Source organism: Columba livia, chromosome 5 (genome assembly GCF_036013475.1).
Source record: "Columba livia isolate bColLiv1 breed racing homer chromosome 5, bColLiv1.pat.W.v2, whole genome shotgun sequence".
Classification (NCBI taxonomy): domain Eukaryota; kingdom Metazoa; phylum Chordata; class Aves; order Columbiformes; family Columbidae; genus Columba; species Columba livia.
This window is the reverse complement of record NC_088606.1, coordinates 18,646,475-18,663,363: the sequence shown is the minus strand read 5'-3', so window position 1 is coordinate 18,663,363 and position 16,889 is coordinate 18,646,475. Positions and strand designations below refer to the sequence as shown.

General features: G+C 43.2%; 1 protein-coding gene and 1 long non-coding RNA gene across 3 annotated transcripts; one reads left to right on the top strand and one right to left on the bottom strand.

Annotated features, from left to right (window-relative positions):
• Positions 1 to 3,044: 3,044 nt before the first annotated feature.
• On the bottom strand, positions 3,045 to 6,742 carry LOC135579549 (uncharacterized). The gene is made up of 2 exons (XR_010472819.1): positions 6,540 to 6,742; positions 3,045 to 6,257 (listed from the first exon to the last, which is right to left on the bottom strand). It is a non-coding gene; the product is annotated as an uncharacterized LOC135579549 (long non-coding RNA).
• Positions 6,743 to 6,802: 60 nt separating this feature from the next.
• PSMC1 (proteasome 26S subunit, ATPase 1) lies at positions 6,803 to 15,692 on the top strand. 2 transcript variants are annotated; one of them, XM_065063685.1, is made up of 11 exons: positions 6,803 to 6,931; positions 7,507 to 7,560; positions 8,394 to 8,490; positions 8,906 to 9,030; positions 9,552 to 9,737; positions 9,932 to 10,060; positions 10,923 to 11,019; positions 11,195 to 11,384; positions 12,589 to 12,740; positions 14,456 to 14,610; positions 15,395 to 15,692. In XM_065063685.1, exons 1-11 carry the CDS (start codon positions 6,929 to 6,931, stop codon positions 15,527 to 15,529), a joined length of 1,323 nt encoding a protein of 440 aa, XP_064919757.1. In that variant the 5' UTR covers positions 6,803 to 6,928; the 3' UTR covers positions 15,530 to 15,692. The 2 variants fall into 2 exon arrangements, with proteins under 2 accessions (XP_064919757.1, XP_064919758.1); XM_065063686.1 differs by lacking the exon at positions 6,803 to 6,931 and adding an exon at positions 7,227 to 7,329.
• The last annotated feature ends 1,197 nt before the right edge of the window (positions 15,693 to 16,889 follow it).

Below are 16,889 nucleotides of genomic sequence, written 5' to 3'. Positions count from 1 at the left end.
AGTAAGTGCTGGCACTTCCACAACGGAGCTTTGGTTCTTATTTTCAAACTTATCTTTCAATAAGAGTATATTTTGTGTGAATGAGCAAAGTAGAACCAGAAAAAACAGTCCCTCAGCAGCTAAGAAATCATCTGTAGAAACGTCTGCTTGCAAGTGAGGACGACTGATCCGACTACCTCAACAGATTCAATTTGCACTATTAACAGTAAACGTAATTACACAGGTATATCAACCATACCTCCAGACAGAGCTGCAAACACAGGCTGATTAAACAGACGGTGCATCATGAAACTGAGGCCACAATTATTCAATAGAGGATGTGAACACGGCGAGACGCTTGTGCAGTATTAGATTACAGCGCTGCAGGAAATGACAGGGAGGAGCGACTACATGATAGCCAACAGATTAATGCAGAACCAGTACTTCGGTGAGGAGCAATTAAAACCAACGTATCTTCATCTCAATTCCAGTGGCAAGGTGGTAAGCTAGTGACTCCTGCCTTACTAGAGACATTAAGATTTTTCCATTTGTTTTTCTGCTCTCAGACAATGACTTCCCATTCTCCTGCACCGATGACAGCTCTCTCCCTTCTCTCCACTTTCTGCTTCCCTTTAACACCCCAGTGCATTCAGTCTACTTATGCTCTTCAGTGTTACATTCAGCCTTTCTTTCCATCTGCTTCCTAAGGCATTGGGACTGTCTCCAAGTGCTTTTCAACTGCAAGTCTCTCCTCAAAACTACTGTCCTTAATGAACCCTTGGCTGGGGTGTCTGTGCTGATGTGCTTTGCCCTCAGGGCTCCCTCCTGCACTGTGAGACAGAAGTCCCATGGAGCAGGCACCACAATGCCCCTCTGGGGCTTTGCAAAGCATGAGCGCTTGTAGCACTAGATAAGTAATTATAACAACTCTGCCCTTTTGTGAGGAAAAACATACAAATCATTAGCAGTTAATAATTCAACAGAGCACACAGACTAGGCAAACAAGTCTGTCTAAGGATTTCAGACTCGCAGCCTAAGTAGCAGCCACTATAATATTTAGAAAGCATTCATATGTGTATTCAGAAATACAACTTTCTGTAAAATGAGGGGAAAAGCCTATTCCAAGTTTTCCTCTTTCCACAAAAATTATTTCAGTGTCTCCTCATTAGTTGACTGAGTCCTGCAAAGTGGCTCTGGAACAAACTCAATTTATGTGAATGTTGATGTAATTAATGATGAAGTACTCAGTTTGTTAAAACCACCATAGACTATTGGTATATCAATGGGCTGACTCTGAGGAGCATTGGGTGACGGCATCTTTTCAACATTAGCAACTATTAATTGTCCAGGTGAAGAACTCAGGATTCCATTTATATGACATCTCCGTATTTCACCACTTCCACTTTTCTCCTTTCCCCAAATTTAGTAATTTCCTCATCAGGCAGCCCTTTGTATCAGCTTTCATAAGGCTACAAAAAGGCCTAGAAAATACAGACTGGCTAATATGTTAAACCTTATGGACAAATCAACTGATTATTACATTTGCCTGCCATGCAACAAAAAGTCACCATAGCAACATCATTCAACACTCACTGCTAAAGTACCGCAGGTTCTTTTCTTACAGAAAAACGAGAACTAATAAGCCACACTACCCAGTATTTTGCCAAACACTGTTTCAATAACAGAGAGAAAGACATTTTCTTCTTACACTCCCTTTCAGTTGGGTTTAGGATGCCACTCTGCTCTTGTGCTGCTTTCACTCTTTGGAACCCTTTAGACCAAACTTTGCCATCGCTCATGGGGATGCACTGGCCACCAGGTGAATGAGGTGAATCTGACACCGCTTACTATAAGGGACAAATTTCACTTCAGCTGTTGGATCATAAAATTGAGACGGTCTCCTTCACCCGCCTGCCTGCCTACAAGACTATGAAGTTTAACTTAAAGGAATTGTGTTGCTTTGAGACTTGCAAATGAAACCATATGAAGACACAGTATATTATAAGCATTATTGTTAATCTAATTGCTTGTTCTGCAGTATTCTGAAAACACGTATGGGTCAGTCTTCAAGGTGTCAGGCTTTGCTACAGCAACTTTGGTACCACTGGTGGGAACACACAGTGTTTTAGAGGGACAAGCCCCCAGCTGCAGCCCAAACCCTCCATTCTGTCACAACCCCCTGGTGCTAACTCAGTACCTTCCAGCCGTGCTAAAGCTGCAGATCCATTGCAGGGCTCTCCCCGAAATGAGGAATCAGCAAGTTGCCTTCAGTTGCCGTTTACTCTTTTGAGTGATATTATGGCAATTTTGTGCAGGGAAAGAAAGGCAGAGCAAGAGCTCCTTGTGCCTTGGGGATGCAGCAGGTCAGAGGCTGAAAGCTCTCGCCCACACTGGGCACAAGGGGGTGACAATATTCTGGGGGTCAGGAAGGCCCAAGGACCAGCACTGTCCGCAGTCTAGAAACACAGCACTACGTCGAGGAAGGTCACAGAAGTTATGACTAATGATTCAAGCTGTGAAACATCAGGTGAATCTTTCCTAAGGGAATGCTGTCTTATTATAGACCAAATATTTCAAATCAAATGAATTTTTGCAAAGAGCCATGGAAGCTTACAGGTTTCCATTCCTTTTTAAAAATGAACTGGTGCAAATGTACAGTGTGGACTTCAGGAAAAGAATGGAGGTGAAGATCACACTCCCTTTCTTAAAATCATTGTATGTGAGTCTTGGTGATGGGAGAAGGAGGAAGAAATCATGCTGCCTGACTTAAGGCAGTTATTTGAGCAGCTTAGTTAAAAAACCCCATGTCCCTGGTTCCCTGGCTGTGCAATGTAAAGGAAAAGACTGTTCCAGAAGGGGATGGGCCTTGTTCTGAACTGGGCGAGAAACTTCTCTTACTTGATTCTGTGGGGACACTGCAAGGGTGAAGTCCCGAGTTAGTAAGTTAGTAAGTAAGTTAGTAAGTTAGTAAGTAAGTTAGTTAGTAAGTCCCTTCACACAGTTACAGGCCAGTTAGTTTGAAGAACTTGTAAGAAGCACAGAATTTAGACACATACACACACAAGTTTTCCAAATGGTCCTTAATAACATGCAGTTTTATTCATTTATCGAAGGAGATGTAAGTTCATAATCCACTTAGAAAAAGAGGAAGTCCAAATTGCAACGTTTGAAAATATACCCCACTATATGTAGCTACAATAGTAAGCTTAATATTTTTCTTATCTGTGTTTGTTTATTTCAATTTATGGAAACAAAAAAAAGCTCTAGGCACCTAGACACATATTAATAAAGATAAATTAACATCAACAACATGAGCAATCCTAGTAATTTCCTCTTTGTGCAAAGGGAAAATAAATCTCTTTGCTATGTACTAATCCCAACCCAAATATTCCCCCATCCCTCAGCTGCCCTCTTCCTCCTCAGAAGCCTGGGAACAGAGATGGGGGCTTTACAACATGCCTAAAAGATCAGCAGTCAGCTTACTTCAGAATAGAAGCAGGCGCAGAAAACACTGAGAAAAGCAAAGCGTAGAAAAACCCACCCTCCCTGAACAACTCTTAATATTTTTTTTATATGAACAGAAGCTTTTTGATGCCCCCCAGGCTGTGTTCATCTTTAGAAACAAGGACTGTGTGTCCTCTCCTGTTGCCCCTGCTCACTCGCTCGCTCTTTTGGCATTTTTCTAGCGAGGGTAACACAACAAGTCAGACATACCAGGATCAATGAACATATATATTGTTTAAACTTCCTAATTTGACAGTATCTGTATTCTGCAACCAAATAAAGAATCTGGATGTGGAAAGTTAGGACAAGCAGCCCGGTTACAGAACCACACTTGCAGTCAGCCAGCACTAACCCCACGAACTGAAAAGCCATTAACCAGATCACCCCAAATTAGGAAATTGGTTCAAAACCCACAACATTTCCCTTCTGTGATTCATGCTTTCTGTCACAGCTGTTCCACTGCATGTAGTTAAGTGAATGAGCTAGGAGACAATCTTGACAATATCCTTTTACTGTTGCTCCCATGTATAATTTCCTCATTATTATAAAGGTTACAAAACCAGATCTGCCATCACAGATGTGTCCTGTGAACTCACAAATGCAAAGCTGGGCTTTTAGATTCATCCTACACCCCTACGGTTTTGTTCAGCTCCATTCAAATGACTGCAAAGCTACAAGCCACTAAAATTGGAGTTTTATAAGAAAGAAGTGACAGGAAATCTGAACCATAACCAGTACTTCCAATTACAGGTATAATTCTAAATAAATATGGGTATGCCTGAACCTAAAGTGAGGTTGAAGAGAAGTAAAATTGCATATATCTGAGGGAGAGGATATTCTAGCAACTGTACACTGTAAGGTTAACAGAAATACAGATGCAATCCTGTAAGACAGTAAATTCCATAAAGTGAATGTTATTAAAGCAAAGAACATCTGGTTTCATTTAATTTTATTCCAAGTGTCCTTAACAGTTACAGAACAGCTGATGCCATAACAAAAATGCAGCTAATTTATAAAAGAATAAAAATAACAGAAAAGTCAGATTAGATCCACAGTGCAAACCAGTAACCTCTGTGAACAAATGGAACCAAACCAGAGGAAGCGATCAAAACCTCACACCTTTCTACATAGCTTTGCCAGGCACATGTATATTTAATAAAGCTCCCTACTAATATATGAATTCTAGAGAAAGTGTGAAAGAAAAACACAACATCAAAGCAAAGAGGAAAACATACTCCACATCCTACTGACTGCTCTAAAGTGAAAACCCGTTTCGTAAACACTCTGATCTTTACAGTGAAAAAAGTGATGGATATAAATATCATTTATATGCTGCTTAACAGGGTGAAACAAGAGTCTAAGTACTTTTAGACTATATTCTCATGTTGATTATAACCTTTCTGCTTATGTTCAACCTGTGCTTTGCCTTTGGGAATGCCAAAAAGCAGACACTGAAAGTTCCTACTGCGTTTCCCCAGGAATATTACAGATTGGTAGCGCTCATTGTAGGTATGAATGGCACGTTTGTCTGGAGGGAGGGATTTCCTGAAAAGCTCACCAGGGTTCTTACAGTGCTACCCCTAAGTAAAGCAATTCTTATGCACAAAATTACGCGTTTATATTGACTAGCTGATGCAAGAGATGGAAGAACGCATAGGGTCTAGGAAAAACAACTGTAACTTTAAATACAGGTCACAAAGAATATTTCCCACTCTTCCTCCTCTGCTTCTACACTCCCACACAGGTCAGCTCACAGCAAGAAGTCCTGACAGAAAGGTCACAGTGCCTCTTCTTTTTTGGCAGTTAAAACTCCCGAAGCTTCATTTCTAGACATAAAAAACCCCTCACTTCTTTGATTTGTATTTCCATTCTTTCATTACTGGGAAGCTTTTCTGGTTACTCCCTTTGCCAATAACTTTAAAACAAGGTCGAATGCCTTCATTTATTTCAAAAACACAAATGGAAAAATGTCACAGGAAAACAAATTTTTGGAAGAAGGTCTACTGACACTTTTAAGTAGAATGAATGTCTGTTTATGTTGTTGGAACAGTCAAAACACACGGCAGCTCATGCTACAGGTGGAGAACAACCAGCACCAGTAGCACTCTGAAAACATTTGCTGCAAGCTGTACTCAGCACACCAGTCCAGATGCGGTCTCAGTAGGAGACCCATCAGTGTTGTAAAGCATGAGCTCTGGTTTTGTTCCTTTCCGGACTGAGGGCTGCTCTCCTGAGCCTTAAAGCTGCCGTGCTCTGCAATGGTCACACTCCCCCTGCCGCAGTGCCGGGCCACACGTTAAAACCAGTCTGCAGTACGTGCCAAGCAAAGTTGTGACCGAGGCATTGTTCATGACAGCATTTCAGAAAGCCCTCCCGCGACAGCTGCCAGGAGCAGGTCCGCTCCCCAAGCAGCATGAGCTGCCAACTTTCTACCTTCTCCACTTGTAGCACAACACAGAGCGTTTTGGTCTCTCCAGGAAGACGCACCTCTTGGCGGTTACGTAGTGGTGCTCAAGATTAATGTACTTTCCCAGCATATCATTTTTTTATTAACATTGCAGCAGCTGGTTAGTATGAGCTTTAGCACGTATCGTGAGCTTCTCGTTTTGATGTGAACTAAACTGTAAGAATACCTGAGAAATACCTCAGGGGGAAACGACAGCCTTCCTCGGGGTGTCTGGGGTGGAGAAGGCACTTTCACACTCAGAGCACAAGCTGCTGTTCACAGAATGCTTGAACTATCTTCTCCACTCGGCCGTTACTACGTGGTTCTTCTGTTAAGAAAAGTGAAAAGTGTTATTAACCTGAAGCTGTATTCAAAAGCTATTGCAACTCAAGCACTAGTTGAGACGTGACCACGACGTCTCCGCCAATGGACAGAAACCGCTTTTTCTCCAGCAAACGGGCCATTCAGGAGCGCTAATCGGAGGCGTCTGAACCGTCCGCAGCAGCAGCAGCCGGGCGGCCTTCGCTGCTCAAGGCGCGCAGGGAACAGCCTCCGAGCTCGGAGGAACCCCGGGCGCTCCGAAACACCAACCCCCGCGGCCGACGTGCACCTGCCGGGACGCTGCAGGCCGGGAGGGCCGCGGCTCCCAGCTGCAGCGGCGCGGAGCCCTCTGCCGCTCGCTGCCGGCCTCACACTCCGAGCGGCCGCCGCTCCTGCCTGCGCCGCACGGGCGGCTCCGCGGGCGGACAGGCCAGGACCCGGGCCAGGACCCGGGCCGGGCCAGCACCCGGGCCAGCGCGGACAGCAGCCCGGCCGCAGGGGGCGTGAGGGGACCGACAACCGCCCGCGGTCACATGACCCGGCGCCCCGCGCCGCTCGCCGTTGTCCCGCCCACGCCGCGCTCCGCGTTTGGCCCTCGCCGCGCCCCGTAGTGACGCCACTGCTGTGTCCCTCGTCGGCCGCCGTCGGGGCGACACTTCCGGAGCGGGCAGCGGCAGGATGGTGAGACAGCAGCCGGGCCCGGGAGCGCGGCCGTGTGGGACCGGGACCGGGACCGGGACTCTGCCCCCCGGCCTTCTCAGCCACCCCCGCCAGCGCCGGGGCTTTGCGGAGTCGCCGCCGGCGCGGGGCCGGAGCGCGGCCTGTAGGGCTGCGCCGGGCGGGGCTGTGAGCGGGAGCTGCCGGGGGCTCGGGCCGGTGCTGCCGGCGCAGAGCGGGGTTGTGGCCGGGCCGGGCGGGCATCGCCGCGGCGGGTCGGGCTTCTGCCGGCAGCAGCGCCGGCTCCTGCGGCTGGCGCGGGAAGGGCAGGGACAGCGGCCGGCAGCGAGCGAAGGAGACGCTTTCGTGGTGCCCAGTGATTTACGCTAGTGAGGAGTGAGCCAAAGCTGCCCTGTAGCAAGGTGATGCCGGACGCGTCCCTCCCTGCCTCATAAACCCACTTTTCTCTTTATTTATTATTTACTAATACTTTGTTTAGATAGGAGAAATCTAATTGTGGTCTTTGTTTACATGGAACTGCCCATAGATTTCAAGATTAATAGCAGCGTTTTGGTTTTGTTTGTTTTTGTTTTGCCTAGGGTCAGAGTCAGAGTGGCGGACATGGCCCTGGCGGTGGCAAGAAGGATGACAAGGTAACTAACAACTTTAGCTTACTGAAATGCCTTTACTTACAGGGTGAACTGCAGGTGTGCTGCTACAGAGGCTGGCTGCAATATGCTTTATTTTACGTATTTTTTTTCCCTTGTACTTGGCACTGCATAAAATTATGCTTTTACTAGTTTTGATGAAATGTTGTATCTCTCCTGGGCGCACAGTGCGGGAAACTGGTTGCAGTTCAAAAATAGAAAAGGGGGCTTAACTATAAAGAGAAAGAAAAATCATTTGGCAGTAGTAATTTATTTTTTAAAACAATGAAACTATAAATCTGTCTGTCTTAGGAAGGACTTGTTGCCTTCAATCTGTCACTTAAGTAACTGGTTTTACTTTGAAAATGACACCACACTGTCACCTGCGTGAGGTCTGTACTGTGTGTTGTGGCCCCTTGGAGGCCTTTCCAGTTTCCTTTGGAGGTGGAGGTACAGCGGCCATGCCCAGCGATGTCTCAGCCGGCAAACTGAAAGCACGTTACCTGCTGGTTAAAATGCAACAGAAATGATGTGGTTCGGTATTTTCCTTGTGCTTTCATGAATGAGTTTTGTTTGTGATTTACTTCAGGCTTCTGTGTTCCATATTCACTGAAAATGGGCAGAAATCTAAATAAGAAAGAGGGATGTAAAATAAGCAGAAGATGTTCTTCAATTTTCTTGAAAAATAAGAATAATATTCCTTTGAGGCTTCTCACTATATATCGTAAAGGAAACAGTTTTGTTATGTAGCCATTCAGCTGAAGCTGGGCTCTTACTCAGTCTGTGTTCCTAACGTCTGTGTGTATTTTTTCATTGTTAATATTCACTTTGTGAATAAGGATAAGAAGAAGAAATATGAACCTCCGGTTCCAACCAGAGTGGGGAAAAAGAAGAAGAAAACAAAGGGACCAGATGCTGCCAGCAAACTGCCCCTGGGTAAGCGTCCTGCCTGCCCAGCAGCCCCGTGGCCTGTCCTCTCTTCAGCAGCACCCAGCTGTCCTCTCCCCTAGATCTGGCTCTTTATGCATCGCCAATGATTAAAGAGAAGGGCAATTGTGATTTTATTTCTAATTAACGTAAAAACACAAAATAAGATTATTGTTATGCAAGATGCAGCCTGTGAATTCCTTGGTAAGAGAGAGAGAAATTGAAATGAGGAGAAATGCAGGGGAAGCATTATCTTTAAAAATGCTTTTTACCTAGAATTATAGTGGGACAAGTAAAACAGTGACTGCTGCTCATATAGAAGTTATTGTCAGAAAACAAAGCAGAATTCCTGGTAATGAATTAGTGAGTAGTTGGTACCATGCCAAACTTGCTCTAAAATGTTGTGATTCTACTCTGATTACAGTGACTCCTCACACACAGTGCAGACTCAAATTGTTGAAATTGGAGAGAATTAAAGATTACCTCTTAATGGAGGAAGAATTTATCAGAAATCAAGAGCAGATGAAACCTTTGGAAGAAAAACAAGAGGTGAGGTTTGTGTGAACTGTTACTTCCAATATTACAGTAGGTGCTCTAATGTAAACTACTTCATACAGAAGCAATGGAAACAAAGTGCCGTGAATGTGTAAGTCAATACAAATATATAATATAACGTAGAATTCTTCATTAAGTCTTAATTACTGTCCAGAAAATGGGATTTTTTTTCCTACCAGTTTAATGGTTTTAGTCCAAGCATGGATTGCAACAGATGAGGCCACAGTGGCTACTTGTTTCTTAGTTGTCTGTCAAAGTGCAGCTCCCAGATACCCATCCATAGAGAAAGACAGAATATTCTAGCTGTGCACATTCCTACAGGAACCTCCACAGGATAGCAATGAAGTAACGGTGAATTTTGTTACTGGCCTGTGCTTTTATGTCCGTTGGGGCAGCAAAACAACAATAGCAAAGACTAGTTCTGTTACGTTTGGTGTGAACTGTTGAGCCGGTGTTGTACAGGAATGTTTTTGCCCTTGTTCTTGAGTTGTTTGTTGGATTCTTCTTGACAACAGGAAGAAAGGTCCAAGGTGGATGATCTGCGGGGAACCCCAATGTCTGTGGGTACCTTGGAGGAGATCATTGATGACAACCACGCTATCGTGTCCACATCAGTAGGCTCAGAACACTACGTCAGTATTCTGTCTTTTGTGGACAAGGACCTGCTAGAGCCAGGCTGCTCTGTTTTGCTAAATCATAAGGTGAGTTGTTTTTATAAAATGAAGCACAAGTTCTTGTGCTGTTTTTAACTGGCCTTTTGTTGTTCCTGAGAATCCCAGGTCTGAGAGCTAATGCTGTTTATTTCACACACCTAAATATATGGGCATTGTGTTTAGACTTGTATTAAAAATGCTGCTTGCTTTGTTTTTTTGACAACTCTTAATACTTGAATTAGGTTCATGCTGTGATAGGTGTCCTGATGGATGACACAGACCCGTTAGTTACTGTGATGAAAGTTGAGAAAGCTCCTCAAGAAACATACGCTGACATCGGTGGCCTTGACAACCAGATTCAAGAAATCAAGGTATTCAGATGTACTAATTCACACTGTTAAGTAAGCTAGCAGTGTAGGTGGTGTGCTCTTTGTTCACAAGAACAGGACTAATTGCTGTTCGTGTACTGCTCTTTTGTATCTTGCCAGTTCGTTTCTGGGTTTGATTTTGCTAGACAGGAACTCTTAAGTGGGTAGGATAGCCGTTCACAAACTGTACATTTCACAGTTGCTGTGGAATCTGTAAAGCACTGAGATCATAAAATCTCTGCAATAACTTAATTTTATTTTTTGACTTATAAAGTGATTGTTCCAAAATGAAAGTTAAATTCTAGAAAATGCAGAGGTCATTTTGAGTGTCTGATGCTGTGCTGCGATCCAAGGGTTTTGGGGGGGGTGTTCACTTGGTCTGTGTTGTTGTTGGTTGGTTGGTTATCCTGCCAGCAGAGCTCTGTCTGAACCCTGGTGAACTCAGCTCTTTTGCTTTGGGTGGGCAAAATCACAAACGCTCTTAAAATACTCATCTGTAGTATGTGGTAACTTGTGGTGGAAGGTGTCCTTTCGTAAAAGGTCCCCTACCCCGCAGTCCTCTGTGTTTGGGAGTCAGGAACTCCCAAGTTCTATATTCAGCATGATGATTTCAGTTGGAGGAGGAAGAACACTCACTGCTTCTCTTCCACATGTCAAGTGGAAACAATAGGAAGACCTCTTCAAATAGAGTAGTTGCCTTGGAACTAGAGGCAACAGAAAGACATAATTTTCAAGGTCTGTCGTGAAATTAGTGAAGTTCTTTTTGCCTTTATTTCTGTTATTAGTGCTGTTCTCAGGATCCCCATGGAATTTCTGTGCAGAGTGCTCACTGTAAAAGCTCGATTTCATTTTTCTTGTGCTGCAGGAGTCTGTGGAGCTTCCTCTCACGCATCCTGAATACTATGAAGAGATGGGTATAAAGCCACCCAAAGGAGTCATTCTGTATGGCCCACCTGGCACAGGTATCTTGTAGTACAATAACAACTGTGCTGAGCTAACCCAAGTAAAATAAATTATGCTTGCTTAGTATTAAACCATTGCCAAGTTTGTCACAAATTTCTTATGATTGTTGTGTTAAAGCACTGGGGTTTTTTTGCCTGCAAACTAATTACAGTATTTCTGTCCAACTGAAAACAGGTAAAACTTTACTAGCCAAAGCAGTGGCAAACCAAACTTCAGCAACCTTCCTGAGAGTGGTTGGCTCAGAACTTATACAGAAATACCTGGGTGACGGTCCAAAGCTCGTGCGTGAACTGTTCCGTGTGGCTGAGGAGCACGCGCCATCCATTGTCTTCATTGATGAGATCGATGCCATCGGTACAAAGAGGTACAGTACTCTGGCTCCCGCTTCACTCGCAAGTATTGTGAGGGACAATAGAAAGTTTACTAGAAACACTTCTTGGGATCTATACTGATATTCAGTTTCATAGCTCTGCTGCCATTTTCATTATACTCTATTTGATGTAAGCATTTTTAACAAGTAAAACTTCAAATAACTTCTTTGAAACTAAAATATATCACAACCTTTTCAGATTAAAGAGATATGACAATAGATAATCTCTGTTCTCTTGCTAGCTGGTACCATCTGTATGATAGAATGTCTCAAACAGAAGGGAACATTGTGTGTAAGTTCACGTGGTGTACTTGAAGTGCAAATCCAAATAAACAGTAATTGGCTTTAGTGATTCAACAGAAAAGCAGTGTACTTAACACAGAGTTTATCCATTTATCACTTTTCTCTTCCAGGTAGGTGAGTAAATACTTACAAGTTTTTAGAACATTATGTGATAAGCTACAGAGTGCGATGTCCTGGATGTGGAATTTGAGAAGCATTGTTTGTGTCACACTAAACTGTTGTTAAGCCTATGTTCAAATTGTATTACTTTGAAAATTCGTTAGGCTGACTGGAACTGTCCAGTACACAGAGTCTTTAAAGTAGTCAAATGTGTTTTAGATAAAAAGGTGCTCATACATGTTACTACTACAGAGCTACTGGCCTGAAGGTCCAGGATGAGGCAGCTTCTGCCCTGTGTGTTTCAGCATACATAGAAAGGATTGGACTGATGGTGAAGTGCATAACACACGGAATTCTTCATTAATGAAGAATCTGGGTGCCAGTAAGGGCCGAGTTAAACCAGGAGCCACATTAGTAAGGCCAGAGGGTGTACAGTTACAACTGTGTGCCTAAGGAAGAACATGAGATTTCCAAATACATAACAAACTTGGAAAAAGGGCAGATTTCCTTCACGTGATTGCTGTTACTTCCCCTACCTACAAGAATAGTTCATTGTCTCTTTCCTTACCTATGTGTCAACAATACGATTATGAAAAGCTGCTTTTTTCTTTTCTATGGGTGATCATTAAATTAAAAAAAAAAAATCTGTTATGGATGTTTAAGAAAAAAACAAACAAACCAAACCAAAAACGCCTACAACTACCACACAGTATTTGTGTAGATATTTGTGGCAGTTACGTGATGCATGTTCTTAAATTTGCATAGTGCTTTTTCTGACTATATTGTTTTCTTACAGGTATGACTCAAATTCAGGTGGCGAGAGGGAAATCCAGCGTACGATGCTGGAGCTGCTGAACCAGCTGGATGGGTTTGACTCGCGAGGGGATGTTAAAGTTATCATGGCAACAAACAGAATAGAAACACTGGACCCAGCTTTAATTAGGCCAGGTAAGAGACTTCCCACTGTGTGTGTTTTAAGTCACTCTTCTTGGGACTTGTCATAACTCATCAAACATGGACTAGTAAAAAGAGGGCAAGTTATGCCTTGTCTGTATTCATATACGGTTGTGTTGGTGTGTCTGTTAAAATCAGAACCCATTCAAAAGTTTCCAGATGGGAGAAAAACCTATGAAAGAGACAAAATATATTAATTCCTCTTAAATATATACATAAACAATTTGAATATTCTTCTTTCGTATTAAGATGGCACAGCTATTTTAAGTGATTGCAAAGGCAAGCCATAGTGCAGCAGCATCCCGTTAGGGATGGTTGGGCAGTGTCACCTGTGCCTCATAGATGTGACAACTAAAGCCTGAACAAGGAGATACTGGATTTTGATGCAAGGAAACCCATCTGCTTCTGTACTGACCTGGCATTCTGCTGTCATCTGGGGGATGAGTCAGGGAGAAGTAATATCTTACTCTGATGTGACATACGTATTACATGTTGAGCCAAGAGCTTCAACAGCCACAAGTCGTATTTTTAAATGGCCGCTAAAATGTACCAAAACATAGTAGTGTCTGTGGGGTCTGTTAAACCAGAACTTTGAAAGCAACATGGAGATCGAAGGAAAAAGCTAAGCCTCCTGTAGTGTCCTCAGGTAAATCCTAAGTATTGAGGAGGTTGTAAAGAGATTCCTTCTAAAGTAGCAGAGGTAAGATAGAGAGTAAAGATAAGGTGATTTTATCAAATAACTATCTGAACGGTCGCCAGACTGTATAGACCCAAGGAGTTTAGAAAACACCTCTGTGGTATGAAGTTGCTGAGGCGTGTGTTTTTTTCCAAAAGGTCTGGTTTTGTCACCATCTTAGCTTTGCTCCTCCAAATCAAAACCATCTGCTGTTTGAGTACAGAAGAGAAATACTGTACTAGTATTATGATCTAAAATTTGTTGGAAGGAGACTTCCTACACCTATTGTGTATTTCAATTATAGCCATTGCTTGTGCAACAAGGGCACTTCTAACAGCTTGGTAGGCTGATTTACCACCATCTATAATAGTCTGGAATATCTTAATGTGGTGCCATCAACCCTTCTTAGAAAAGATACTGTAAAGAAAAACAGGAGTGATCTGGAGATGGAAAATATGTTTTAAAAAGATTGCTCATTAAAGTTAGAACAATGAGTACCAGAACATCCAAAGTCTCTACAGACATAAAGGAGACATCTGGTAGGGACTTGCAACAGAACGTCTTACGCAAAGCCTTCCTTCTTCAGTTCGGCTTTGGGGATTTTTTTTTAGGAGGTTGGTTATATAGGAAGAATTCTTCAGGTCGCCACACTGACTTGTGTGTGTGTGTGGCAGAAAATTCAGAGCTAAATGTCATCTCAAGAGTAGAACAAAATTTATTACAAAAGCTTAAGTTTTTGATTAATACTTTTCTGTGCTATCACAAATTGGGGTTTTTTAAGGAAGCTACAGGTTTTCATGCTTCCAGGTGAGGTGTCTCTTCCCTACAACGACACAGACTTTCAGCAGCACAGCACCTTTCAGCTCCAGTAGCTTCCTCTTCATTACAAACAGAATAATCTGATTGCACTTTCTACTCTAACACAATTGATTGTGAAGAAACAGTTGCTGTCAGTCTAGCCTTGACATGTTCTTCCTGCTCTGTCTCCAGTAGCCGTGTGTCAAAAACCTGACTGAAGTTCTGTTTTGCACAGGACGCATTGACAGGAAAATAGAGTTCCCTCTGCCTGATGAAAAGACCAAGAAACGAATCTTTCAGATTCACACGAGTAGGATGACGTTGGCAGATGATGTGACTTTGGATGAGCTGATTATGGCAAAAGATGATCTCAGTGGTGCGGATATTAAGGTGAGTGTACATCAGCATTGTTATACTTCAAAGGACAAATGAAATTTCATTTTTAACTGCATGCAAAAACGTTGTGGCAATTACCTGTGGCTACATCACTGAGGGACCATTGGGTGGCTTTAAAGTGCCTTTTCTGAGTGCCACATGCTCAGCTTTATGAATGGGAAACTTATCAAAATTGCAATTGTGATGTACCTTGTTTTGATAAGAGTATGTACCTGTGTTACCTGAATATGAAATTTTAAAAGTAGCAAAGTGGAAATTAGAAGAGGGATGTAGAATCTTGCACAAACATGCTGATATCTGAAACATTACTCAGGACAGTGCAGGATAAGAAGCATTTTTATAGACTGGTGCAAGTAGATAAAATGCAACTGTAGATGAGGAGGATTCAGACACACAGACTGATGGTCTGAAGCAGAAAGCGTTCTTGCTGGAGTTACCACACTAATGAGCTTCACCAAACATGACATGACATTACTCTGTCACCTCACTGTTAACAGAGTTGGATGCATCTGTTCCTCGCGGGAGGGAAACTGTTGTTAGGAAGCGGCCTTTCTGCCAGGGCAGCAGTACTCTGGTGACGGAAGTACTCATCTAGCTTTATCCAGATTGCTTTCCGTGCTTCAGTGCTACTCAGCAGTATCAGATTTAAGAATGCAAATGTTGTTAACACTCCACTGACTGACTCCTAGTGGAAGTGCAAAGGTGTTGCTGTCTTCTGAGCTGTGACCTGCAGGTGCTGCACAGAGCCAGTAACAACTTTTTGCTTTCTCTGTTGCAGGCAATTTGTACAGAAGCTGGATTGATGGCTCTGAGGGAACGGCGAATGAAAGTCACTAATGAAGACTTCAAAAAGTCTAAAGAGAATGTTCTTTATAAGAAGCAGGAGGGAACGCCTGAGGGATTGTACCTTTAAGTCATCCATCTCTTGGGGAATGATCAGGAACGCTGTGTTACAGTCTTGTGTACGACCACAGTCTAGCTCATTTTTCTTCTTGCAGAGTTTAAATCCTAGCGGACTGTGGGTTTTCAGTCAGTGTAACACTTCATTTCCAAATAAAACATGCATTTGAATGGAACTGGTTTGGTGGCAAAGATCTGCTACTTACCTGGAACTGTCTGTTCCTTTAGTTGGACTCGCTTCCAAGAAAAAGTGTGAGTGCCATGAGTGACTGTCCCAGGGATCCAAGCACGCTGTGACGGAACAGCAAGGAGTGTGTGAGCAGGTTCCCCACTGTGGGTCCATGTTGGGCGTGGCAGTCAGGGACAACTACTCCGTCACTGCTGCTGTTCTTAAAGTACTTTCACTTTTCCATCTCTTTTTAGTGGCAAAGGAACTAGGACAAAAGTCACTGTTGCATAACCTCAGTGTCCTAAGTCATGTATACATAGAAATTAATGAAACATGGAGCCTTAATGGTACCTGTCTCTATCTAGCACTTGATGCAGGTGCTGTTAAGGCACCGACCCTGGCAGTGCATGGTTTGCCATGCAGAGAAATCCAAACTACATGTCACAGGGTTGCTGTTCTGCAGTGTCATCTGAAAATGAATTCCCCTCTGGACAAATCCGTTGCCTGCAGCTCCATCCCCACAGGAGCTGGATTCCTATTTTGCTAAGTTGTAGTGATGCAAATACAGCTTATGAAGTGTATAGTGTACATCTGTAAAGTGCTTTTTAAGTTCTAATTAATTTGCAAATGTGGTACACGTGCTTGTTAATGTGAAGATCCATACACTGAACCGTTAATCACTGTACCATCTTTGTTCTGGAAACTTTCTGTGGGAGCAAATGCTGGCCAGTAACAGCCATTGGAGAGCTACATAGCGATCCCTTCAGTCACTGCCAGTGCTGTAACAACAATGGTGGCAGCAAGGCCAAGAGATTTTGTTTTTCTGTGTAAAAATTATGTGGTTCATTGTTAAAAACAAACCCTACAAATGAATGGAGCCTTTTATTTAATCTGGATGACAGGAACCCTGAAATAGAGTTGTTTTTCATCTGGAGATGATAGAAAAACAACAAGCAAAGTTTATTATCCATTCTCACAAGCCTTATGAGATCCGTCTCTTTGGAAAGGTCACAAAAAGCCAGTGATTTTTTTAGCACTTTCTAATCATGGCTGTTGATCTCACCATCGCTTGAGGGGCCGAAGAGCTTTATGAGATGCATGGTGAGCAAGGCTTTTTTTATGTGGGACGTGGCTGTTCACACTGGCCAGAAGTAACAACCGCAAAGAGGTGGTTTGGCTGACTGAAGAAAAACTGTGATGGATT

Bases quoted from the DNA above. Each gene is read 5' to 3' on its own strand.
- PSMC1 (XM_065063685.1), top strand. The intron at 9,738-9,931 runs GTGAGTTGTTTT...TACTTGAATTAG, and splicing joins CTGTTTTGCTAAATCATAAG to GTTCATGCTGTGATAGGTGT. The intron at 12,741-14,455 runs GTAAGAGACTTC...TGTTTTGCACAG, and splicing joins CCCAGCTTTAATTAGGCCAG to GACGCATTGACAGGAAAATA.